The 24981-nt window shown below is 52.8% G+C and overlaps 2 protein-coding genes across 5 annotated transcripts in view; one reads left to right on the top strand and one right to left on the bottom strand.

Annotated features, from left to right (window-relative positions):
* UBXN10 (UBX domain protein 10) overlaps nucleotides 1–6057 on the bottom strand; it is a 13614-nt gene extending 7557 nt beyond the window's left edge. The window contains exon 1 of one of the 4 annotated variants that reach the window (XM_027571021.2): nucleotides 5801–6057. Coding sequence is in view for 1 of the 4 variants with exons in the window: in XM_027570996.2 (XP_027426797.2) it covers nucleotides 2091–2105 (15 nt within the window). In the remaining 3 variants the exon portion in view is untranslated. Of the gene's footprint in view, nucleotides 1–2090; nucleotides 2569–2896; nucleotides 3376–4300; nucleotides 5043–5800 lie in introns of those variants that run through there. The other 3 variants (XM_027571014.2, XM_027571003.2, XM_027570996.2) reach the window with 3 other exon arrangements.
* On the top strand, nucleotides 2113–24981 carry PLA2G2C (phospholipase A2 group IIC). The gene is given in 6 exon segments (XM_027602511.1): nucleotides 2113–2130; nucleotides 2557–2762; nucleotides 12966–13091; nucleotides 14743–14846; nucleotides 23602–23685; nucleotides 23688–24981. Coding segments are annotated over 6 exon segments (621 nt in total). The 3' UTR covers nucleotides 23771–24981.

Below are 24981 nucleotides of genomic sequence, written 5' to 3'. Positions count from 1 at the left end.
ATTGAGCCCCGCATCGGGCTCCCTGCTCAGTGAGAAGCCTGCTTCTCCCTCTCCCTCTCCCCCTGCTTGTGATCCTGCTCTCGCTGTGTCTCTCTCTGTCGGATAAATAAATAAAAATTAAAAAAAAAAAAAAAGAAGAGTTAAGGTTCTTTTGCTTTTGTGTTTGGTTTTCTGTTTGCTTAGTGTTTTCTATTATTTTGGTCCAAAAGCCCTACCTGTTGCTGCAGAGCTTTTTCCCCAGGGGGCCTTCGGTGGTTCTGCTCCTAGTCACCTCTGACCAGCCAGGCAAATCCTGGGACCCGCGCCTGCCCCACCCGCTGCACAATAATGCCGGAAGGTTGATTTCAGCGAGCTACTGCCTATGAACGTGCCTCAAAAATGCAAAATAATGCTTTTTCTAAGAAATGCCTTCTAATGCCCCACTTTAATTGCATCCTAACCTCAAACTGACTGACTCCAAGCTACCTTAGTCATACAATCCTGAGCAATGCAGTTTCCGTAGTGTAGTGGTTATCACGTTCGCCTCACAATCCTGAGCAATGCAATTCCAGCCCCGTGGCTTTGCATTCTAACATTATCGTTCTGTGCCTCTTACCCACGTTGCCAAATTTTAGAAAGTATCCTCTTACTGTCCACTGAAACCATACCCAAACAAAACACAGTCTTCCCCTATGTTCCCAAGGCACTAGCCAGTTCGAAAGCTACCCTCCCTTTCTTAACTTAAAGGCCTCTATGTTTGCTCCATTCCATCCACAGACTGGGTCTTTCCACACTCCCATTTTCCACTTCTCACTGGGTTTTCACACCCAATCTGGCTGCTGGGAGTTCAGGAACCTTCTCCTTGGCATGAAAAAAAGCCGGTCCATCTCCTTGTTAATTTAATCTATTTTCTGATCAACTGTGAAGAATGTGGTTTTTCCCCTGTTGGCTTAGTTCTAAAGTCTTTCACTTGTAATTAAGCAGCTCTGCACTTTAACTCAGGATGACACGAGAAGGTCATAATTGTCCAACTGTTCTGCCACAGATAAGCTCAATTTGGGAACGAGCTCCCCTTCTCGCCGCCCCCCCTCCAGGAATGGCTATTAATTTGCCACAGCTTTTACAGAATTATCACAGACTTGGCTTCTAACTCCCACACATGCCTCGGTAAGGTTTAACTGTCAGTAAGTTTGGTAACTTAGAAACCTCTTCCTTAACAACTTTGATGAGGAAAGTCATGTGTTCTCGCAGGCTCTCTGCTGGATTATTTTTAACAGTAAAACTTGAGTATGTGCATGCACTTTCTATACCTTTTGGTACTATATAATTATCCATGTTCAGGGGGTGTCATATTCAAGACACCCTGGTCATAAGATAACATGACTGCGAGCTATCTCAGAGAAAAAAAACCTCAATTATGACTAATTCCTATAAGCCCACTCATGGTTATTTAGAGATTAACACCTCCTTCAGGTAAAACCGTTCCATCGAACCTGCTTTCATAACCCACTGCCTCCTCCTGAACGCAGGGACCATCTGTTACACGGAGGGAGCACCAACTCTCCCCAGCATCTATTCCATAGAGAAGGGAAGCCGGAGGGGGGGGGACAGGTGTTTGGGGACCTGGGCCAACTGTGCCTTTGTACCCACACCTTGGGTCCCAAACTCTGCCCACACCCCTGGGTCCAGGAAGGCTTGGGCAGTGCCCATCATTAGCCCGGCTCAGCTCATTTCCCCACCTCCGGGCCTGGCAGCTATGCAACCACAAAGTGATTTGACAAGATCTAGGTGTAGGCATCCATCAAGCCGCCAGCTGAATAGGCAAGTGGCCTGTTTACTTAAACAGAATAGCTGCACCCCAGAGGCCTGCTAGGAGTCAGGAAACAAACATTCTTCGTAACTGTTTCCAGGGAACTGCCAAAAGGTGCCCATTGCTTAAGATGAATTGCCAAATCAACTGGAAACGAAGAACATTGGACAGGAAAGGCTGAGGCCATATTCCTGCTTTCCAAAGGAGCCCACCTCTCAGCACAGGGTCAGACCACCCCATTTCACTCACAACCCAAATCTAAACCCACAGCAAATGCAGTAAAATACACCCACCCACATACCATCTGCTGATACATACCGAGGATGCATACATTTGAATTGGTCTTTTAAAAATGTTTATCAGTTAATACTATCCCCTGCCAACAACCCCACCCCACCCCAATCCGCCCCCTGTGAGGCTCTCAAGATGAAAGCACTCAGCAGAATCAACAGGAGATGGTAGTTGGCCTGAGCAGGAGAAAACTTTGGTAGCATTCCCAGCTCTACCCCCGACTAAATGATTAGAATGCACTGTCCCACGCAGAGTGCCACGTTTAAAAGGGGGAGTGGAGAAATTGGACCACAAGCCACCAAGTGATCAAAGGTTTGGAAAAGGCAGTGGGGATGGTTGCAAGAGCAGCGTGGGGTGGGGGGAGGTGGAGGAGGAGAGCTCAATTATTTCCACGTACGGACAGCTCTAAAAGGAAAGGAGCTGAGCTGGAACAGCCGCAGCAGGCATTTGGGGGAGGGGCAAGAAAGAACGCCTAGAAAGTGAGAGGTGCCTGGGGGAAAGAGCATGGGTCTGGAGGAGGCTCTGATCCGGTTCCGGTCTCTCCGTGTGCAGGACGTCCTTTGGGCCCTGTGGGTCTGTCCGTGTCCCCCGTCCGCACTGCCCAGCCAGGAGGGCATGGCCCGGCGGTTTCCCAGGCCCCTCGGCTTCCGCGGAGCCGGGGAGCTGTCCCATTCCGGCAACGGTGAGCTGGGCCGGGCTGGCTTTGCCCCGGGAGTGGCCGCTTCTCCCCGGGCCCCGTCCTGTCCCCTGGGGGGCGCCACCGGGGCCGAGGCCGGGGAGCCCCCGCCGCGTCCCCAGGCGGCGGGGCGCGCTCACCTCGGCCGCTGCTCCATCCGCCGCCGGCGCCCGCCTCCGTCCGGCTGGTAAACAGCCCGCGTCTCCGGGGCAACGCGGCGGAGGGGGCCACGTGCTTCCGGTCGGTGGGTCGGCCCTGGCCTGGGGGCGCGCGGGTGGGGGGCCTCCTGGCTCCTCTCCCGGGGCCGGGCTGGGGAGCACCGTGGGCTGTGACCTGGGGGCAGGCCCCGGCTCGTTCAGTGACCCCGGTTTGGGGAGAAGCTGCTGGACTGACTGATTTCTGGGCACCCTCCAGGCTCAGTGGTTGCTTTTAGGGCTTGTGTTGAGTTGGGGCCTCTCGTCCTTGTCTGTTAGTGCAAGCCTTCAACACCGAGTCCGTGACCTCCCTTCCACATCAGCCCCCCACTCCCGGCCGCTTCTGGACCCTTGATATCAACTACAACTGCCCTGCTTTGCCCCTCCTAACCATGACCCCTCTACTTCCAGCAACCCCAGTCACCTGTACCCCATTTGTCTTTCGCAGCCCATTGCCCTCTGCGCCTTCTCGCCGCCCACAAGCCTGCTTCTTCCCTGCTCTGTCCAGCCCACGGTCCTTTACCCAGGCCATTCCCTTGCGAGCCCCCTGCTACCTCTCCCTCCTTCCCACCTGATGAAACTCCATCAGTCCACCTACACCCAGGGCCTGAAGACACCTTGACCAGCCACGGACGTCGGCGTAATTTGCAGAAAAGTGTGGTCTCCAACGTCTCCTGGACCCTTAACCCTACGCAGAAATCCTTCCACTCCCCCTCCCCCCCCCTCGCCCGTTTAGTTCTGTCTCCTCTCTCCTCCGTGGTTATTTCAAACCTTTACCTCTCTCCTGAAACCTCTCCCCTCTCCCCTAACCCTCGTCCCACGCAGAAGAATTCTCACCTCCCTCTTCAGAGAGAAAGGAGAAGCCATCCTACGGAAGCCTTGTTAGTGTTCTGCCATCAGACCACACGTTTGCCTGCTTTCCTCCTTGCCTCCTGCTCGAATGGGAGGGGACACGTCCTCTAACTCTGTCCAACTGACTCTGTCCAAGACCTACTGCTCCTCCAGACGGCCCCGAAGCCAGTTCCCTGCCACAGGGCCACACACATACACTCCAGACCTTTGCTCCAGCTGTTCCTGATGCCTGGAAGATTCTTCTGCAACCTCCCCAAACTCTGCCTCCTCCCTTCCTTTGCCTAATGCCCATCCCAACTTGATGGATGAAGACTTTCTTCCAAAATGAAATTAAGATAGCTTCAGAAGGAGCCTTTACTGGACTATTATTGTCTGCCAGGCACGGTTCTAGACTCTTGGAATGTGCAGATGCATAATTTTGTGACTATATTATTGGAAGATAATGTTAGTAGACATCCAAGAACCAAATTATCAGAGGAAAGAATTGGGATTCATTACCTAGCATTGCGGCCAGATATCTGTTATCTTTTGTATCCCGGACACATGGACACAGGATTGCGATAGGGCATAACTCTGGCCGTGGGACAAGATGTTCACAGTTTGGTTGAGGAGGCGTGTCACACGCCCCTAAAGAGTTACAAAGGAGATTGTTTTCAATAAGTTCGAGCCAAGAACAGAAGAGCGGGTGTAGGCTGGACGTGGTTATGTGCCACGTGACTGACACTGATAGGAAGGTCTTCGGGCCCCGGGAGGAGGGGACCATTTCGGCAGCAATGTTTCTTCCTGTGTCAGTGAAGCTGCACCTGACCTGTGGGAGCTGCTGGTGGGCACGCCCCCTGCTAGGGTCACCCCCTGACCCGCCCTGGGCATCCAGGGTGGCATCTGAGGCCCCAAGAGGGTGCAGGAGGTGATGGTTTTAGGAGCTGTTGGCTTTGCAGCTCTGTGCTGGTGGTGGCTTATTTCCTGTAAATGATTCTGTCAGAAATATCTAAGCAATGCTCTTCAGGCCTTCAACGCCCACCCAAAAAAGATTAAAGTAGATTCTTCATCAGCTATTTTAATAGCACCTAAGAATTATGCAATCTTTTGGAAAATCAAATTGGCTTCTCCCCCTGCCCCCCTCGCTGTGTGTGTGTGTGTGTGTGTGTATGTGTGTGTCCCCACATGGGCATGCACTGAAATGGTGCTTATGCCTAGGGTCTGTTTAATATTCAGCAGCAGGTGCCCTTTGCTCCCTGGTGTCATGTAATGTGCAGTGCTGGGGTGGGGGGCGGAGGGCGGCGGGGAGGCTGGAGGGAAGGAGCCAACCAGCCAATTGCTGTGCCTTCCTGCTCTTTAAAGAGAGAGCTGACTTTGCTACGTTTGTCTCCCCTCTTTCTTTAAAGAGCATGTCTTCAAAGGATGAACCCTATAATGCCCCGTCTCTGGCACACGTGCAAAATGGATTCTCAGTAAACATGGCCAGAGGCGCCTGCCTTGCCAGGTTAAATGTGGACTCACCCTCCTTTCCAGCCATGTTTCCCTTACTCCCTGGCTTTCTCCATGGGTTCCAGCCAACTTGGTCCCCAAATGGGCCTTCAGTCTTTTCATCTCCAGGGTCTTTGCTCATGCCCACCCCACCCTGCTTCCTTCCTTGAAGTCAATCCAAATTTACTGAGCCTTCAAGGCCGCTGTTAAAAAGTCACCTCTTTCATGGAGGCCTTTCCTGACCACCTCCTCCCCACCCCCCAAGCCTCATGGGCTTTTGCTGATCCCTTTTGGTCCAGTGGAACATGCCCAAGATGGCACCATGCACCCTCACCAGGTCAGTTCCTCTGATCTTCAGGGCTGTCTTCCCAGAAAGGCATCATTGGCCTCCTTTGCCCCAAAAAACCAGCTGACCCTCAGGGTCCCTCAAGTTCTTGAGGGGCAGAGCAGTTCCAGAACCCCAATCTGGCTGATTCCACCCCGTACTCCAGAGCCCACCCCCACGCCGGCATTCCCACATGGCACCTTTACCTGTACCCGCCTATTGTGCTGGTTGTGAGGTGGTAGGCATGGCCCCTGGAGTCCAAGCTTGAGTTCGAATCCCGGCTCCACTACTTGCTGGCTGCAGACCTTGGGTAGCTAATTGCACTTCCCTGCCCCTTGCTTTCTACCTCTATAGAATGTAGGTGGTTAATAATGGGAGTGTGGGGGGCGCCTGGGTGACTCAGTCGTCAAGCATCTGCCTTCGGCTCAGGTCATGATCCCAGGACCAGCCCCGCACCGGGCTCCCTGCTCGGCGGGAAGCCTGCTTCTCCCTCTCCCACTCCCCCTGCTTGTGTTCCCTCTGTCACTGTGTCTCTCTCTGTCAAATAAATAAATAAAAATCTTTAAAAAAAAATTAAAAATAAAGGTCTTAGCACAGTGCCAGGCACGTGGTAAATGCTTGGTGAGGGTTAGTGTTCATTATCATGTTGGTTTCCTCCTCCCGTGTGCCTTTCCTCCAGCTCCTCCTGAGCTCCTCTAGGCTAGGAACTTGCCTGTGTCTGAGTCCCTTGCTTTGCCCACATAGTGCCTGCTTCATGGTAGGCGCTCAGCAAATGAAAGTTAAATTAATTAAGAGACAATGCTGATTCCACAGCTGGCTTTTCCACCGAGGGACCCGGCTGGCTGCCACTTGGTATCCCCCAAGGATATCTGGTTTGAAGTCTAAATGACCTCCCCCAGGGTTGGGCTGAAGGCAAAATCAGTGTCTCAGCAGCTTGTCCCCACAGAGCAGTTGGCCTCTTTTTGAACTAGCAGCTTCCAGATTTTGGAGTCTATACCCAGTGTACTATTCTGCCCTCGATCCCATTAGATGTGTTGATTGAGACCCTGGATAATCTTCAAGCAGAAGGGGGACCAGGTGTATGCTCTGGTAGAGAGGCCAAGAGGCTGGCACAGTTACTATGCATCCTGTTGCCTCAGCTTCCCAAGAGGCCCTGCAAGAGGGAAGTTTCTAGATAATGAAATCTACCTCTTGAAGTACTGCAGGTTTCTATTGTTTCCCCATATTGTTGGAAAACATCCATAAATGTCGTGCCTCCTTCCCCGTCTTCTTAAGCAGAACATAGAAAACATGGTACCTCACCATGGCTACAGTTGACCAAGGGCTTTTGACCTCAGGAACTTGTTGAATCTTGCTGGCAGTCCGTGGGGGGTCAGGCTCATTGTCTCCACCTCACAGGTGATGAAGCGAGGGCTCAGGAACCTTAAAGACTCTCCCAGGAGGTGGTGGTGCCCTGCTCCATCCCTCTTCTCTGACAGAGAATCTGGAGTTATTTGCCCTGCAGCTTGGCAGTCTCCTACACGATGCAGCCTTTTCTTGATGACTTGAAGTCAACAACCACTCCAGGTGCAACGATGTTGCTGTAGCTAGAACCATCTGCCCCTATACTTAGTGGCCCCAGGTTCGTAGGCTTGGTCCGTTATTGTTTTCATCACTCCTGTCAGCCTCCACTATAACTCCCTTCCTGTTCAACCGCTGCGTCTGAGAAAAGGAGGCTGACCCCTTGCTGGGATCATGTCTCAAATAGGAAGGCTTGTGGCATCTGCTCGGATGCTCGGGCCGTTTAGGTTTTGTTTTCCTAGTGCTGTTTTGGGATAGGTAGAGCCCTTGGCGCAATGCCCCGCAAGCAGGAGAACAGCTCAGGGTTCGGGATGCTGCCTTTGACACCCACACACCTGGGTCGAGTCCTGGCTCCGTCACTTTGCAGGGCAAAATACCCACCCCCCGCCAGTCTCTGTTCTCCCATCTAGAAACTGGGGTTGATCATCTAGGCCACATGGGGAATATTGGAAGAGGATTTAGGGAGATAATCCACAAACCCTGCTTAGCCCATGCTGGCCCTCGGTAGTATATGGTTTTGTTTCTATTTCTGTAACTCGAAACATGATCGGACTCTGATCATTCATTCATTCCTCAAATATGTATTTATTTCCCATCTCTCCATGCCTGGCTTTCTTATCGGCACAATGAAGGTGATAGCAGTGCTTCTCCAGCTGGGGGCCGTGAGGACTTACTGTGAAGTGCTCAGAAGCCTCGCAGGGTGTAGAAGTGTGACACAAAAGTGACTCGTCCTCACCACCAGTACAAGTGTGTGCCAGGCCCTGCATGTGCCGGTAGGCACTGGGAATAAAGAGGTGAACAAAATAGCGTGATCTTTGACTTATGGAGCTCACAGGTTCTTCCCTCCTTATTTTCTCCATGGGGAGAAAAGCCAACCAATGTTTCAGCATTGTCTGCGTCAGATGAATTGATGGGTCTGAGAGCATTGCTCACAGAGACCTGCCGACCCGCCACTGCCACGCTAGAAGCTGACACTAGAGTCCATGCCATGCTCCCTGCCGCCCATGCTCTTGCCCTTCCTCATGTCCCTGGGCCTCCAGCCCTGTGATCTTGCCTTCAGTTCAGCACAATCCAAAGAACCTACAAATGAGCAGTCAGAGGAGAGAAACGTGCCCTGTCATAGCCATGGAGGCCAGTGTCTGTGAAAATGCTCTGTCACCCTCAAAAGGCCACACGGGCAAGAGGTCTAGGCAGGAGCCTGGTGAGGGGGAAAGAGCGCCGAATTTGGAGATTGGGACCAGAGGTTACGTCCCGGTCCTGCTGCTTGGTGGCTGTGTGTCCCTTCTCTCTGAGCCTTGATTTCCTCAACTGTCAAACAAGAAAGTGATAGGCTCTACCTGTCCGGTTGTATGAGGAGCAAATTGGAGTGGAATACAAATTTAAGGTAATTCAAGGGCCCCTCAAACTCCTCCTTTTAAAGGTGAGTTCACTGCTTCTCACTCTACATGGGCTTAGATTGGCCTCCCTGGACACAGACTCTGAGACAAAGAAGTGCATTCTCGGGAGGCTCCCAGGAGAGACACCTGTCAGGAGGTGAACAGAGCAAGATTGGAGAGAGGGAGAAGCTGACACACAGGAGAAGCTGACAGAGAAGGAGAAGCTGACACACAGAGGGAGAAGCTGGCACACAGAAGGAGAAGCTGACAGAGGGAGAAGCTGACAGAAAAGGAGAAACTGGTACATGGAAGGAGAAGCTGACACTCAGAGGGAGAAGCTGACAGAGAAGGAGAAGCTGACACACAGAGGGAGAAGCTGGCACACAGAGGGAGAAGCTGGCACACAGAGGGAGAAGCTGACAGAAAAGGAGAAACTGGTACACGGAAGGAGAAGCTGACACTCAGAGGGAGAAGCTGACAGAGAAGGAGAAGCTGACACACAGAGGGAGAAGCTGGCACACAGAGGGAGAAGCTGACACAGAGGGAGAAGCTGACACACAGAGGGAGAAGCTGATGCACAGTGGGAGAAGCTGGCGCACAGAGGGAGAAGCTGGCGCACAGAGGGAAAAGTTGACGCACAGAGGGAGAAGCTGACACAGGGAGCAGCCGGCGCACAGAGGAGGAGCTGGCACACAGAGGAGAAGCTGATACTCAGAGGGAGAAGCTGGCACACAGAGGGAGAAGCTGACAGAGAAGGAGAAGCTGACATTCAGAGGGAGAAGCTGACACTCAGAGGGAGAAACTGACACGGAGGGAGAAGCTGACACTCAGAGGGAGAACCTGACACGGAGGGAGAAGCTGGCACACAGAGAGAGAAGCTGACACACAGAGGGAGAAGCTGGCACACAGAGGGAGAAGCTGACTCACAGAGGGAGAAGCTGGTGCACAGAGGGAGAAGCTGACAGAGAGGGAGAAGCTGGCACACAGAGGGAGAAGCTGACTCACAGAGGGAGAAGCTGGTGCACAGAGGGAGAAGCTGACACACAGAGGGAGAAGCTGCTGCACAGAGGAGGAGCTGGCTCACGGAGAGACACTGATTTCATTACCGTTAACGCACCCAGGTCCCTTTCTTTGTCTCTCCAAAGCGTCATCACCTGCTCATTTACAAGATGTGTGTGCCTTCTTCTTGTACTACACCATCACAGGGTTATTTTTGCAGACTCAGAAGAGGAAAGGGAGCCAGCTTGTAGAGATGGAACCTAATTTAAAAATCTCCCTGCGGCCCTTGGAAGGGAGGCTGGCTGGGACCAGGCCTGGTCAGGGCGGAGCCTTACAGCCTCCCCCAGAATCCGGCCAGAGAGGGGCAGAAGTAGCCAAGATGCCTGATGAACTGGCCTGGGGCTCTGCACAGGATGCTCAGTTTGAAGTTCTCCTGGGAAACTGTCACAGGGAGTAAATCTAGCCAAAGCTCTGTGCCTGCCAAATTCTCCAGGCTCAACGGAGCTATTGTTCATACTCCAAGTCCTGCTGTTATCAGAATTAGCCTGATTTCTGATGGGCCACCTCAAGACCACTTGCATTTAGAGAGAGCTGTTGCCGGAACGGGGGGGGGGGGCGTTCCTTGGGATGATGGGGGACCCTGAGTCCTCCTCTGTTGTCCTGTGTGGGAAGCGAGCCACATATGAGGACCCTTAGCGTTGCAAATATAACAAGAGCCCTGTGTTTCGCTGTCAAAGCATTTTACAGTATCGAGCAGCTTTACCTGCACTGTTTCCGTTGGTCCCTCCAAGTCTGTGAAGCTGAGGGCTCTGTGGGTTCAAGGAAGCTGTTCTGACTCTTGTTTCCGTCTCTAAAGCAATAGCAGAGCCTCTCAATTTGTGAGGGTTAAATCATGGAATACCCATGAAGACCTTGAAGAAAACAGCACTTGGCATTGAGTAACTTCTTAATAAATGTTCGAAATTACTGATAGGTATTTTAGACTCACTTGATAGGAGGGGAAGCTGAGATTCAGAGCGGCTAAGCTCCTGAATGAGATACCTGCTACCAAGGAAGGAAGACAGGGGCAGGGGCCCCACCGTGCAAGTGGGGCTAGACTTACTGGAGTGGGATTTCCATCACAGACCCCCTGGATGCCTTTAAACTTGGAAACAGAAGAAACACTGACTCCTCAAAAGAAACAAAGAAAGAGAGGAAGGGATGATGTTGCCAGAAAAAGAAAAGAAACACTTGCACTTTTCAGAAACAACTGAGCCCTTCGTATCTTTATATTTAGGTCTAAATACCAGAAGGGGTATCATATTCAGACATAATTAGGTTTGAAAAAGATCCCTTTGCTCTGAGCCCTGCGCTGTGATTGGGGTTTTGCACCCACATGGCCTCGCCTCATTTTGGTCACTTTCAGGAGTTCAGCTGGCAGAGTAAGCAGAGTAAGGTGTGATTGCGGTGCCTCCCACCCCCTGGTGTCCTCAGGAATGAAGGCCTTTGGGGTTCTCGTGGTCTTTGCTTCCTGCTGTAAGTAGTACCGAGCCGGAGCCGGGAGAGCTCCAGGGCGCTGTCCTCCTGTATGGGTGTCTGTGTCTCGGGGCGGCCCCTCCTGACGTGGCATCGGGTGAGGGGAAAACCAGGTGTCGCTCAAAAGAGAATCGGGAGTGGAACAGGCTTCCACCAAAGACCTCCTCCTTCTGTTTCTTCTACAAAATGGGTTGGTCCCAGCACTGGGACCTCACAAAACTTCTAGAAAATCAAAGCTTGCTAACCATTTGCTAAGAAAAAGGGCCTTGACTACTGTTTAACCACCCCCCTCCTTGGGGAGCCTTTTTGTTCCTCCCCTTCGGTTGCCTTTGTTTAATGTCACGTAGATTCCAGAACAAAAATGCAGACATATATCGAGCTAATTTAGGGACAATTAATTCTCATCAGAAAGGCTCTCTTATGGTGACTTATGGAATAATGGATAATTATAAGTCATTGCTACCAGGAGATCAGGTAACACACCTCTGCACGGTGAGAAAGAACTTACTAGCAAACCGTGTTGGGTTTGTTGGAAAATTCTTTGACTCTAATGAGTTTGACTAGTAGAGATTTCTCCAGATCCATTTTTCCTGTTTCAAGCTGTGTAGCTTTCAGGTCTCTAAGTCAAAATGTCAGAAAGGCAGCACCCATTTTCCTGTTAGTCCGTAGTGGAATTTACAGTTTTCAAGATCATGGCGGGGAGGACCACTTCTGTAGCCCCCATGGTGGGCCCTCCACGAGACCAGAGTCTTGAATCTCTTGAGGGACTCCTATGACAGCAGCAACCACCCTCAGCGTCCCCACCCCCTCTGAGGTGCTTTAGAACAACAAAACCACAGTTTCACGTGGGGAGTCTCCTTGTGAACGTGTCCCAAACCCCTCTGTGTCTGTGTTTCTTCCTCAAGTTCATGTTGTTATGTTACTTCATTGCAAAATTAACATATGCAGGTAATTAAAAAGTAAAATAAGTGAACAGAACAAGATAAAGTCACTTTGCATCCTTCCCAAACTCTAGTCCTTTCCCTACACACGGATGTAACCACTCTTAAGAGTTTGATAGACATGCTTCTAGGCTTTTCCACACATACATTTCGACCATTTTAATAGAAAAGTAACCACAGTCATTGTGAAAAATAAAAAAAGTTGAACAGCATAAAAGTATATAAATGGTGTCTATCTTCTCCACCTACTTCCTCAATCCCACTGCCCAGAGAGATTGCTATTAAAAGTAGATGTTTTCAAGACACCATTTAGTTATTCTCCCTCTGTCAGTGGATATGTGGGTGGTGTTCAATTTTTTGATACCACAAGGGACGCGCTGCAGCAAACATCCCTGTGTGTGTGTGTGTGTGTGTGTGTGTGTGTGTGTGTGTGTATTCTTCCCCCACTTTCGTAAACATTCTGTAGAAGTAAAAATTGCCGGGCCCATGTATATTTGCCATTAAAAAAAATAGATTGAGGGCATCTTTTCTGCCTCCTGAGTGTTTTGTTTCTCCTGTGAGATTATAAATGCCTGATGATATTTGTAGGAATTGGCATCTCTGGCTTTGAACCATTCCCGTTAATGTTGCATCAGACCCAAGGGTGTTTCTGCCCGGGATGGTGGTTTTTCACTTGGGGAGGGGAAAGACATGGTGGACAGTAATGTCCCGAACATCGTGGAAGCTGGGTTCTCATCCTGGGCTAGCAAGAAACTGGCTATGGGACACGGTGTTCTAATCCTATTACTTTCCCCCATGAAAGGGGCTGATGATCCCAGCCATGCCCATGTCTGGGGGCATGTTTCAGGGTGGGTGGGAGGGCGTCTCCTGACGTCCCGGATGCAAGCACTCTAGGTACGGGTCTCCGGGCTGACATTGTTCTCACTACGCCGTGTCTTCTTTCTTATGTTCTGGCCTGCGGTGGTGGCTCCTGCCCACAGCAGCTTCTGGCAGTTTCAGAAGATGGTCAAACACATCACAGGGTGGAGCGCCTTCTTCTCGTATTATGGATACAGCTGCTACTGTGGCCTTGGGGGCAAAGGCACCCCCGTGGATGACACTGACAGGTGAGTCCCGAGGCGCCAGGCCTGCTTTCCTTTGATTTGCTCGGAGACCCGGGCCGGAGGTAAGGCAGGGTGTTAGGACTCTCGCATTGCAAGTGACAGGAGCCCATTGGTGGTTTGTTGCTCTGTAGCCACCGTCTCGAAATTCTTGTGTCCGAACAACGTGCCCCGACTTCCAGTGTTGCATCAGGCCTCGAAAATCATCTAGTGAGTCCTGCTCAGAGGCGCAGAACCGTCTTCAATTCTCAAATGCCACAGCAAACGTGATCTTCGCTCAGCAACCCAGTTTTTAGGATTAGACCACAGCAAGGCTGCCCTGCTGTTTCCCGGGCCTAATTCCACATTCCGGGAGAGAGAATCCCAGTGGCCCAGTTTGGAGAAGTTGTCCATCTGGGCGAAGCCACATGGCCTAACGTGGCTGCCAGGCCTACTCTTCAGCATGGGGGTGGGGAGCATGAGTCCCCAGAAGAAGTGGAGTTTGGCGTAACCTGGCAAGGGCACGGGGAGGTAGGAAACAGGATCATTCATTTGAAGAAATAAGAAACGAGGTGTTTCTCGCCACTTTTAACCTCGAGTGCAAAAATATGTTCCTGCAGCGGGGCCTGAAATGTCACTCCTGGAGCCTGAGTCCTCGGGGCTGGGCTCCTGAGAGCATGGAACATTCCAGCCGGAGGGATCCCGGAGCCCCACCTGGGCACTGACACTGATGGAGCCCCATCATGTGCCGAGCACTGGGATCGGTGATTGGCACACGGAGCCCAGCTTAATCCTTATGTCCGGTGGCCAAGGCAGTGGTTCCATCCCCAGGTGACAGGAGGCAGCTGTGAGGACCCCCTAAACCACTGTAGCAAAGCCTAAAGACACACCAGCCCCTGAGTGAACAAGAATTTGCCTGTCTCCAAATCCGGGTCCTTTGCCCCTCTGTCCCTCCCCTTCCAAGCCCGAAGGCTGATGACAATTTTAACACCATGAGACAAAGATGACAAACAGCAAAGAGCCAGCTCATAGGCAGGGATGGCGAGAGGAAGGACTGAAGCACCTGGCCCAGAGCATTTGCTTTTCTGCGTCTTAAAATCCCGTCCCCGGTCCGTCTTCTTGGTGTTCTCCCTTCCGGCCCCGGGTTACTCTGAGCACCGTGAGAACAAGGACCGAAGGACTATGGGTGTTTTCGCTGACCCGTCTCCTCAGGGACTATCACAGTGCTGGGCACATAGTAGGTGCTCAGGAAAAACTCATTACATGAATGACCGAGTCACATGGACCTTTTGAGGTTTGAGCCCCGTGTGTGTGTGTGTGTGTGTGTGTGTGTGTGTGTGTGTGTGTGTGTGTGTGATTTTCCAGCTGTATAATTTTAGGAAATTTCCCCTCTTGGGATCCCGTCTCCTCCTCTACAAAAATGGGGATTACGATCACACTTCATAGGATTACACAGAGGAGCTAATGAGATAAACAGAAGGTACTAGAAAGGGCTCACAAATGTGAGTGGTTGTGTTTATATTATTATTTGCAGGAACTTACCTCCTTACCTTCAATGCCTTCTCGCTCTGGGGAGGAGGCAGGGGCATCTTTTCCAGGTTCTACCCATGTTTCCCCCACCGAACCCCGCTGATGCCCCAGGGCCTGCCCCCCTCACCTGCTCTGGTCTGGCCCCCAGATGCTGCCTGATGCATGATTGCTGCTACGGGAAGCTAAAGCAGCCCGGCTGCCAGCGCATGCTGAATAGCTACCGATTTCACAGCGCCAATGGGACCGTGGTCTGTGAGTAGCCCTCTCTGTGGGGACGTGGCTTTGAACCTGGGCCTCTCCTTCATGTCTGCCTGCTGGCCGAAGAGTGCTTTGAGACAGAAAGTGTCAATTCTGGGAATCGGAGCTTCTTGGGAGCGCTTGCTTGGTCTCTGGTGTCTCCTGCCCATGGCTGTACCTCCAGCACCCTCAGGGAGCATGGAGCACGGGCCCTGGGGTATAGTGCCTACTCAATAAATATTTGTTGACTTGAGATTATATTGAATCTTGCAGCTTTGCTGGGCAACTGTCGCTGTTGAGAACATTCCTCATGTCTGTCATGTGTTAACAAACAGCTCAGCTGTCTTTCAGTTGAACAAATATTTGTTGAGGGCGAGGACATGCCAAGCACTGGTAGGTGCCGTTGGCAGGGGGCACAAAAGTAAATAGGAGAGGTCGGGGAAGGGAACTCATGTGTCATCGAGGCCATTCAAGCAGGAGGGCAAAGGACAAGGGCAGGTAAGTACTGAGCGTCCAGCAGGTGGGGAGTGGCCCCCAATATCCCGGAGCATGTTCTGGGGCTGTTGGGGTGTGGGTGTGTGTAGGGCAAGTTTGGTCTAAAGAGCAAGCACGTTTGAAGTCCTGGCTACAGCTTTCTCACGAATGCCACTCATTGCAGTGGTTTGAATGCCCCTTAGGGCAACTGGCCTCCCACCTGGCCTTGCGGAGTAGAACCAACCCCTTTCCTCCCCCTGTGTATTTGTGCTCAGCTGTGAGTGTGTCAGAGTTCACCTGCCCCCCGAGGTCAGGGAACCACCACCTCCCTTCCCTTCATCTCCCCCTTAGAGTGAGGGCTCAGCGCCCAAACCCCAGGGCTCCCCAGCGCCACCCCCACCCCAGGGCCCCGGCTCAGGACACATCAGGACTGACCAAGCGTTAGGACTATGTAGTGTCCCTGGTCCAGTGGGGGCGGGGGGGGCTTGTGGCTCAGAACCCCGCAATGGGAGGACTGATGGTCTGCTTCTCAGCCTCCACAGCCCCCAGCCCCCATGCACACCGTCGACGGGGAGAACCCCCATTTCCCACGTAAGCACCAGGAGACATCTGTACTGGAGCTCCCTGGCCACGAGGGTGCTGACCCCCAAAGCGGTGTGTCTTCTGGGAGACCCCGCAGACCATGTGCAGGGGATGGGATGAGATCAGGGCCTAGTGGGGGCAGGTCAGGGGAAGGGGGCTGGAGGAGGTTGCCCCCAGAGTTTGTTCACTTTGGCACAGTGACTCACAGCTCAGAGGCAGGGACTGAGTTTCTGGCTACCTCTTCCCACCCTTTTGGGCCCCGCTAGGCAGGAGTGAGGGGGGCAAGCCTGGCGGTTAGCTGGAGTGGGCGCACTGAGAAAGGTGCCTCTGACTCCTCTCCGCCTGGCTCACGGTCTCGCTCCTATACGGTTTCTTCTCCTCTCTCTTCCTCTTGATCATAACATCTGTCATGTCAAGTGTTACCTTAAAGTGCTTGAAAAGTTATCACTTTTAGAGAAAATATCCTCAAGGAGTTCTGTCCTCTGGTGCCTCCGTAAAGTGCAGGGGCCGAGGAAGAAAGGAAAAGGTGATCTGGGAAGGGAAGCAGAATTCTGCCCGCACTGTGGTCCCAGGCTCGGGGCAAGCCTCTGCCCTCTGCACCTGAGCTGCTGCTGTTCCTTCTTCTTCTTCTTCTTCTTCTTCTTCTCCTTCTTCTTCTTCTTCTTCTTCTTCTTCTTCTTCTTCTTCTTCTTCTTCTTCTTCTTCTTCTTCTTCTTCTTCTTCTTCTTCTTTCTTCTTCTTCTTCTTCTTCTTCTTCTTCTTCTTCTTCTTCTTCTTCTTCTTCTTCTTCTTCTTCTTCCTCCTCCTCCTCCTCCTCCTTCTTCTTCTTCCTCTTCTTCTTTCTTCTTCTTCTTCTTCTTCTTCTTCTTCTTCTTCTTCTTCTTCTTCTTCTTCTCCCTCCTCCTCCTCCTCCTCCTCTTCCTCCTCCTCCTCCTCCTCCTTCTTCTTCTTCTTCTTCTTTCTTCTTCTTCTTTCTTCTTCTTCTTCTTCTTCTTCTTCTTCTTCTTCTTCTTCTTCTTCTTCTTCTTCTTCTTCTTCTTCTTCTTCTTTTCTTCTTCTTCTTCTTCTTCTTCTTCTTCTTCTTCTTCTTCTTCTTCTTCTTCTTCTTCTTCCTCTTCCTCTTCTTCCTCTTCTTCTTCTTTTTCTTCCTCTTCTTCTTTCTTCTTTTTCTTCTTCTTCTTCTTCTTCTTCTTCTTCTTCTTCTTCTTCTTCTTCAAGCAGCTTATTTAGCAGCACTCTTCCCCCTCCCATGTAGGGCCAGAGCCACAGCCTGGGACCCCAGGAGATGAGGGAGAGAGTGATCTGGGGCAGAGGCTGGAGCACCCCCTCCCAAGGTGGCACACGGAAACATTCTCTGCTTGGCACCTGCTGGGTGCTGGTGAGAGGTGCAGGCAGGGGCTGGGAGCTGGGCTGGAAAGTTTGCAGCCTGGGTTGTGCTTTCCACAGATGCTGCCAGGCAGCCAGTTGCCCTCAAAACTTCAGCAGACCTCCTGGAGTCCAGAGCCCTGCTTAGGAAGTTAGCATGGGGAGGGGGCAGGTGCTTCCCCATCACCGGTAGGATGTCAGCATCCTCCTCCTCAGCTGACCCAGCCAGTGAGTACCAGGCCAACTCCCTGTCCTCCCCACCCGACCTTGCCGAGCCCCAGCTCCCAGGAGTAGGGCTAGGAGTGGGGTGATCTGGGTTCTGATCCTGGGTCCGCTGCTGGTACCTGCTGAGCCCACAGACCAGACCCAGGCACATTCATTTACTTGTCCAGTATTGCTTGAGCGCCTACTGGGTGCCCATCCAGGGCCAGCGCTGTGCAGGGGCTGGGGCGCAGAGCAAGGCAGCCTCGGGTCCTGCTCTCCTGGCATTCTCCAGAACTGAAAGCGCCCTTAGGGACCCTTGAGACCAACCCCTCCTTGTAGGGACAGGGAGACTGAGGCCCAGAGAGTTTAAGAGTTTGATCTGAGTAACAGGCAAGATTAAAAACACATGCATCTTCAGCCTTTCCAGTGCTCTGGAACATATGGCTTGGCCTGAGGCCTCTGGGCCTCAGTTTCTTTATCCATAAAATAGGTACATTAGCAACAGCTGCAGTCTGTGAGCATCTGTGATAGATGCTTTACACACAACACCTTAACCCCCGGGATATACCTTTGAGGTGGGCATGGTTATCAAGAAGGACCCTGAGGCTCAGAGAGGTTGGCTGAGATGGCCATGGTCACACAGCCAGGGAAGGAAGATTTATGAGTTGGACTGAGTTTGTCTGGTCCCAGAGCTGATGCTCCTGCCTCACATTGCCCTCCCCAGTGGCATGGAGCTGTCAGGAGGGTGTTGAGTGGGTTAACTTGGTTGGAGGACTCCCACAGACGCAAGTCTTGTTGTCAACAGCATACTCATCAGAATGCTCAGTGCTGGCCCAGGGGACAGAGAAAGGCAGATGGACTCGGCTCCTCTGTAATGCCCCAGATCTTTCTGTTCTAGCTTTATGTCCCCTGCTAAGAGGCCCAGAGAAAGCACATACTTTGGAGTCAGGCAGAGCTGGGTCTGAATCCCAGCTCCACCGCTTTTAGCTGGATAATTGCACAACTACCCTCGCCCTTGGTCTCCTTGTCTGTAAAATGGGGATAATAATCTGCACTTCATAAAGTTGCTAAAGGAACCCCACTAAAGGGTCTGGCCCATGGCAGGTGTCTAGATAATGCCTTTCCTTTTGAAGCTGAGACTTCTTTTTGCACCTAAGCTTTCTTTTCCCTTTACTTTTGCAGAAAAGCACTGGGATTTTCTTCATTACTGTTAGGAGATTTCCCTGAAGCCTCTCCTCTACACCTGTATCTCTTCAAGCTAACGTCATTAACTCCCTAGAGAAGAAAATCTCTTCCCCACCCCCACCCCAGTTACACCGCGGTTCAAAGAGCAGCCCTGCAAGGGTTAACTGCCTCCCCCTCCCCCCCATTCCGCCCCCCCACCCCCAGCCTCCAAGCTCTGAAATCCTGTACCCAGAGCCTGGCCCCGGGTTGCCTAGCAACCAGCAGCTGATCTGGGATGCAATTGGTGAGAAGGAAGGGAAAGGAGAAAAACCACTTGGCCTGTCCATGTCTTTAAATGTCACTGGGAGATGAGGGCAGAGAAAGGCCTATAACCCAAGCCCTGGGGCCAATTTGCCAGGTGGCAAAGGCTGCCCTGGAGCAACCAGGGAGATTGTTATCCCTCCTCTGAGTGGGCTTACATACTTGACATTTGCAAGGGACTTTAAGATTAGCCAGCAGATGCCCCCCCTCCACCCACATAGGCATGTATGCGTTGTGCAGGCGGCATGGGGGGCAGAGACCAGTTTCCAGCCACTGGTCCACTTACACCTCCATGCCTGAGCTTCTGACTTCTCCCTCTGCCAGCTAGGGAAGGTGAACATGGTAACCACTGGAATTTGTGGTTTGCAAAGCTCTTTCTCCTTCATTACTAAATGTATTCCTCACAATACCTCCACTCGCTGACACATCACCCTTTTTTTCCTCCTAGCATTTGTCTCTACCTGAAATTACCTTGTTTATTTATGCATCCGCTCTCCCGCCAACCAGAATGTGAGTTTGGGGGGAGCAAGGAACAAGCCTGTCTTGTGTTGGGGGGGCACTCGTCCCCATTAGAACCCACAGAGAAGGATGCCCTGGGAGCTATGCAACATGGGGTCTGCTTGCTCAGACCTGTAGCTTCAGTGCCTAGCCAAAGGCCAGGCACATGTTAAGGACTCAGTACCTGTTTGATGAGTGAATGAATGAACTCCTGAAATAGTTAATGCAAGTGTCTGTTTCCTGATTTGAAAGCTGAGGAAACCAGCTTGGGGACCAGCAGCTGGCCTGAGATCCTAAAGCACACAGGTGGTGGGTCTGGATGGAGAACCTGGCTTCCCGTTTCCTGGGATGGGGATCGTTTTGCTGTCCCGCAGAGGGTGAACGTCCAGCCTAAACACTGCGTGTTTAGGGCTGAAGATGTGCAATGAGAAGACAAACTCCCTGCCCAGGGGGCTTGCCTCCAGGGAGGGAGTCAGGTCCCCAAATACTGCGAAATAAAGTGCTGCAACAAGGCAACAGGATATGGAATGATGACGGCAGGGAGAGGGAAGGATGGCTACTTCCTGGGGCTGAGGAAGCCCTTGCAAGGAAGTGGCATTTAGCCAGTGTGGCAGGAGAAGAGGCGATGGGCAGCGGGGGCCGTGGAGGCTGGTGTTGCATGGGGAATGGGGATGGGGGGGGCGGCCGCCGGGCTGCGCCAACAGGTGAGGAGCGCGCCTTCTCCTTCCACTGCAGGGGGAAGCGGCCAGGGTGTTTGCAGCAGGATATGGTCTACTCTTGCTTTAGAAAGATCACCCTGGCCACTGTCCAGTGTGGTTGGGGAGCCAGGGAGGAAAGATGGGGAGCCATTAGTGAGCACTGGGGAGAAGCTTCCACAGGGTGGTGGAGTGGAGAAAGAGAGAAGTGTCCGATGCTGGGTGTTTTGGAGGTAAATTGCCAGGAGCTGCTGATGGATGAGATGCCAGGTGAGAAGGAAAGAGAGAGAATCCAAGGTTCCCAGCCCCAGCAGCCATAGGTAAGGTGTTGTCCGAGCTTGCGCAGATGGGGAAGAACAGGTTAGGGAGACACAGCAAGCACTTGGCATGAGCCTTCTTGAGTTCGAGATGCATATCAGACACCCGACAGGTAGTCAAGTAGATAGGAGCATATCGGAGTCTAGAGCTCAGGGGAGACACCTGGCTGGGACGAGAGCCCAAGAGTCATGGGTGTTCAGATGGCATTTATTATTTTTTTATAAATAGATTTTATTTATTTGAGTGGGAGAGAGCATGAGACAGAGAGCGCACCAGCAGCGGGGGAGGGACAGAGGGGAGAGGCAGAGGGAGAAGCAGACTCCCCGCGGAGCGGGGAGCCCGATGCGGGACTCGATCCCAGGCCCCTGGAATCATGACCTGAGCTGAAGGGAGATGCCTAGCTGACTGAGCCACCCAGGGGCTCCTCAGATGGCATATAAAGCCCTGAGACTGAACCAGAGGCCCAGGGAGAGACTTGAGAGAGCAGGGCAGAGACCTGGCAGGAGCCCGAGTTCTCCGTGGCAAACATTCCTGTAGCGCGTCGTGCTTCGTCCCGTTGGTGGAAGTCTACATCACGGACTGAGAAAGATGGCCCTGAAGCCACCAGTTCCTTTCTTCATGTCTCAGTTCTTGTCTCAGTGTCTCCACTCGCAAACTGGAAGATGTGGGAACTGGATTCAGGCTGGTTTTGAAAAGATGGTTTGCAAAGAGGACCTTTCTTGGCCCAGGGGCTGCCTCTCCTTCCAGGTCTCGACAGGCCTGGTCCGGCCATGGCTGTGGGATGCCCCAGAACTGGTGGCCCACAGCCGTTGGCCCCTGCTCAGGTCAGTTCCCGGGGGCCTGGGGCCCGGAGGGGCGTTAGAGGTGCCCTGTGCTGCAGGAGAGAGTCATACTCTGTGTGTCAGAAAGGACCAGACAAAGCCAAAAAGGGACAGGGAAATGAGAGAAAGGACAAAGGACAGGTGAAATGGAAAGGAGGAAGAGAGGAACAGAAGACAGAGGACAAAGAAGAGGAGGGGGCAGAGGCAGAGTGACAGCGCTCCAGGTGAGTGACAGGCCCTTTCCCAAGGAGAGCGAGGTTGAAGGGGGCAGTGCCCTGCATCTAAGTAGCTCCCCGAGGACACCAGCCACGAGTCCACGTGGGCCCCTGCAGACCACGGCGGCCACCCCGGAGGGAAGCAAGGGGTGTGCTGGGTACGAGGGAGGCCAGAGACCCGGAGGGGACAGGGGCTTGGGAGGGGCTCCTGGGGGAGCTGGGGCTTGATGGAGCCTGGAGGATTTTCACAGATGGAAGGAGGGAGTGCAAGGGCAAAGGTGACCCAGGTGTCAGGAATAGTGGGAGTGACAGGAGCCGAGAGCCAGGGGTGGGAACATCCTTGGCACATTTCATGAGGGTGCACGGAGGGCACAGCTGAAGCGTAGGATGGCTGTTGAGAAACCAAGTCTCCGGGGAGATGCGGGAGAACAGCTTGCTGCAGGAATTGGACTCCAGAGGGAGAAAGGCAAACAAACAGAGGCCAGCCAGCACTGGGGCCAACTTCAAAGGGCTCCTCTTCTTCCAAGAGGCCGCACCATCATCATCACCGTGAGCACTTAACAGAGCACTCTGGGCGTGCCCGGCGCACGCACACCACTCCCTCCTGAAACAGCCGCGAAAACCCTCGCAACGAGCCTGCACAGTAGACACCTTTATTTGTTTTTGACACTATTATAGTTTTTATCATCATTTTGAAAATGTGGATACTGACTAGCTTGCCCATGACCAACAAACTGGGGAGTCAGCCTGCCTCCCTTCCTCCCCCTGAACCCTCAGAAGAGAGCAGAACACACCACACACACACACACACACACACACACACACACACACACACACACACACACACTACAGATTTGACAACTAAATAAAAGATCCCCATCTAGTGGTGAGTCGGCCGAAGGGCAGACACTCAATCCCAAAGGCCCAGACAGAGGCTGGGTTCATTTATCAGCGACTGTCCGTAGAGCACCTGCTATGTGTCAGCATCTGTTCTGCAGGCTGGGGATACTGTGAGGGCCGAGACAGGCAAAGCCCCGGCCTCACAGAGCTCACGCTCCGTCGAGGGGAGACAGACACACTCAAGTAAACACATAAGAGATGCCCGGGTTGTGCAAAGCACAGTGAATGAGATAGACGGCATATGCGGGAGACTGGCTGGAGGGAGCTCTAGGTCGGGGGCCCAGGAGGACCTCTCTGAGGAGGGGAAATCTGGCCAAGACTCAAAGGAGGAGATGAATCCAGTTGCTTGAAGGTCCTGTAGACAAGCGTTTTAGACAGAACAGTGCGAGCAAAGGCCCCGGGACAAAAGGGAGCCAAGCATAGAGAGGCCAGTGTGCCCGGAGCAGAGTGAAGGACAGTGGGGACGGAGAGGTTGTTGAGGGCCAGATCACGGCGAGGCTGCCCTTGGCGCCTGGTGAGGATTTGGGTATCTTCCCCCAATACTAGGAAACTGCGCTGGGGCTTAAAGCAGGAGAGTGGACCTGATCGGGGTGATAGTTTAAGAAAGTCCCATTAGGGAGGACGAACTGGTGGTGACAGGGACTGGGGGAGCGGCCAGGAAGGTGGAGAGGAGAGGGCAGAGTGTGAAGTACTCTAAACAGAGACATCGGTGGCGCTTGCTGTGGAGTGGATGTGCAAAGTGGGAGACTTGGAGGAACCCAGGCTGCTGCTCACTTTCTGGCTCGAGGAGGAGGTGGTGCCATTTGCGAGCTGCGAGCGTGGGTAAAGGACAAGTTTGTGGGCAGAGGGAACGCTACATCGAGTGTTCCCTTTTGAACGCCTTAAGTTGGAGATGCCTGAGACATCCCAGCAAGATGTCAAGCAAGCAGCTGGAAGTGTGAGGTGAGTTCTGAGAAAGTGGGTCCCGTGTCCTTGGCCTGCGTGCCCACTCAGGGCACCCCTCCGTGCAGTCCAGCCTCCCCCTCCCCGTTTCCTTCCAGGCTGCTCTTCACTCTAGTCCCTGTGGCATGTCTAGGTGTGACCAGGGACCCAGGAGATGGACTCCCAGTTTCTTCCCTTTCTGTTTTCAACCCTTGACCCCTTGCTGCAAGCCCCTGTTTTCCCCGACCTTAGAACCAAGTGGAGCCCCCAGTGACCCTTTCTCTCTCTGCAGGTCAGTGTGCCCTCGGCCCCGGTGTCAGCTGTCTCTGTGGGCTGTGGGCATGTGAGTGTGACAGGCAGCCTGCATACTGCTTCAGATAGAGCTGCCCACCTACGAGAAAAACTTCAAGCAGTTCTTCTCCAGCCGGCCCCGCCGTGGCAAGCGGAAGCTCCAGTGCTAGGCAGCCCCGGGCCCCCTCGTCGGCCAGCATGGGATCCAGTGTCCCTCGTCCTTCCAGAAGCCTTCTCACGCCATCCCATGCAGGCTCTAGTTCTGCAGCCGCACTTCAGCGCATGGTCTAGGGTACTCCTTTGTCACTCGACCCCGAGGGCAGCCAATCAGCATTAGAAAAAATAAAATCCTGGCATGCTATGGAGGGAGACAGCCCCTCTATATAGACAAAAATAAATAACATTTTCTGATAGTCGCAAGTGCTAAGAAGCACTCCAACAGGTGACAGGATAGAGAGATGTTCCCAAGCCCCACCCAGAAATTTCCAAGAAGGGAAAAGGACCCAGGATCTACCCTAAACTCTCCCTCCACCCCCCTCCCCCAAAATCAGGATGCAGGGCAGACCTGGGAACTGGGTTTGCAACCCACATCCAGCCGGGGGCAGAGTAGGGATCCCAGAAAACACGGTCTTGCCACACAGCCAAGGGTCTGAGAGATGCCCTTGGACTTTGTTTCTTGTCTGTTGGGGTTCTGCTCTCTGAAATCCCTCAGGTAGGAAAAATTAATGCCATTTCCATCTCTCCGGAGACAGGGCATGAGGATATCCACACCCAGCACTGCTATGTGGTGTTATGGCCAGGAAGGTGTCACAGAGAGGGAGAAAGGGCCTGGAAGAGGGCATCAGAGGGCCCCGAAATTTCCATCCAAATTCAGAAGGCCCTGGTGATATTAGACTTAGATTCTAATGAACACCAAAGTGACCTGAGCTGAGCAGATTCTGTTCTATATAATGCCCAACTGGCATGGCAGAATGCAAAATTGGCCCCAGTTGTCCTTACCTTGCTGCGTCCTTGCCTCTCATGAAGGAACGCTCAGCTTTGCCCATGGAGAAGTAGAGTCTGCCCAGTGGTTGAATCTGAACTCCGTGCTGGCCTTTGAATTACTTTGGTCAATAGAATGTAGTGGAATGTATGGATGGTCTGCCAGTTCCCGAGCTTAGGCTTCAGGAGGCCCGGTGCTCTGCTTTCCCAGGATGCCGGGCTCCACCTGGCCCACTGGCCGGTGGCAGCCAGAGTCCGTCAGCCCAGCCGTGTCCACTCAGACCTCAGACACATAAGAGCGCTCGGCAAAGGTCAGCAAAGCCCACTCATTGCTGACCACAACCCACGAGAGCAGCTCGCTGGAACCGAAATGGTTGTCCGGCTGAGCCCAGGCAAAGTT

The sequence above is a fragment of the Zalophus californianus genome, chromosome 4 (assembly GCF_009762305.2).
Source record: "Zalophus californianus isolate mZalCal1 chromosome 4, mZalCal1.pri.v2, whole genome shotgun sequence".
Taxonomy (NCBI): domain Eukaryota; kingdom Metazoa; phylum Chordata; class Mammalia; order Carnivora; family Otariidae; genus Zalophus; species Zalophus californianus.
Note: the sequence above shows the minus strand (reverse complement) of the source record. Positions and strands in the feature narration are given on the sequence as shown.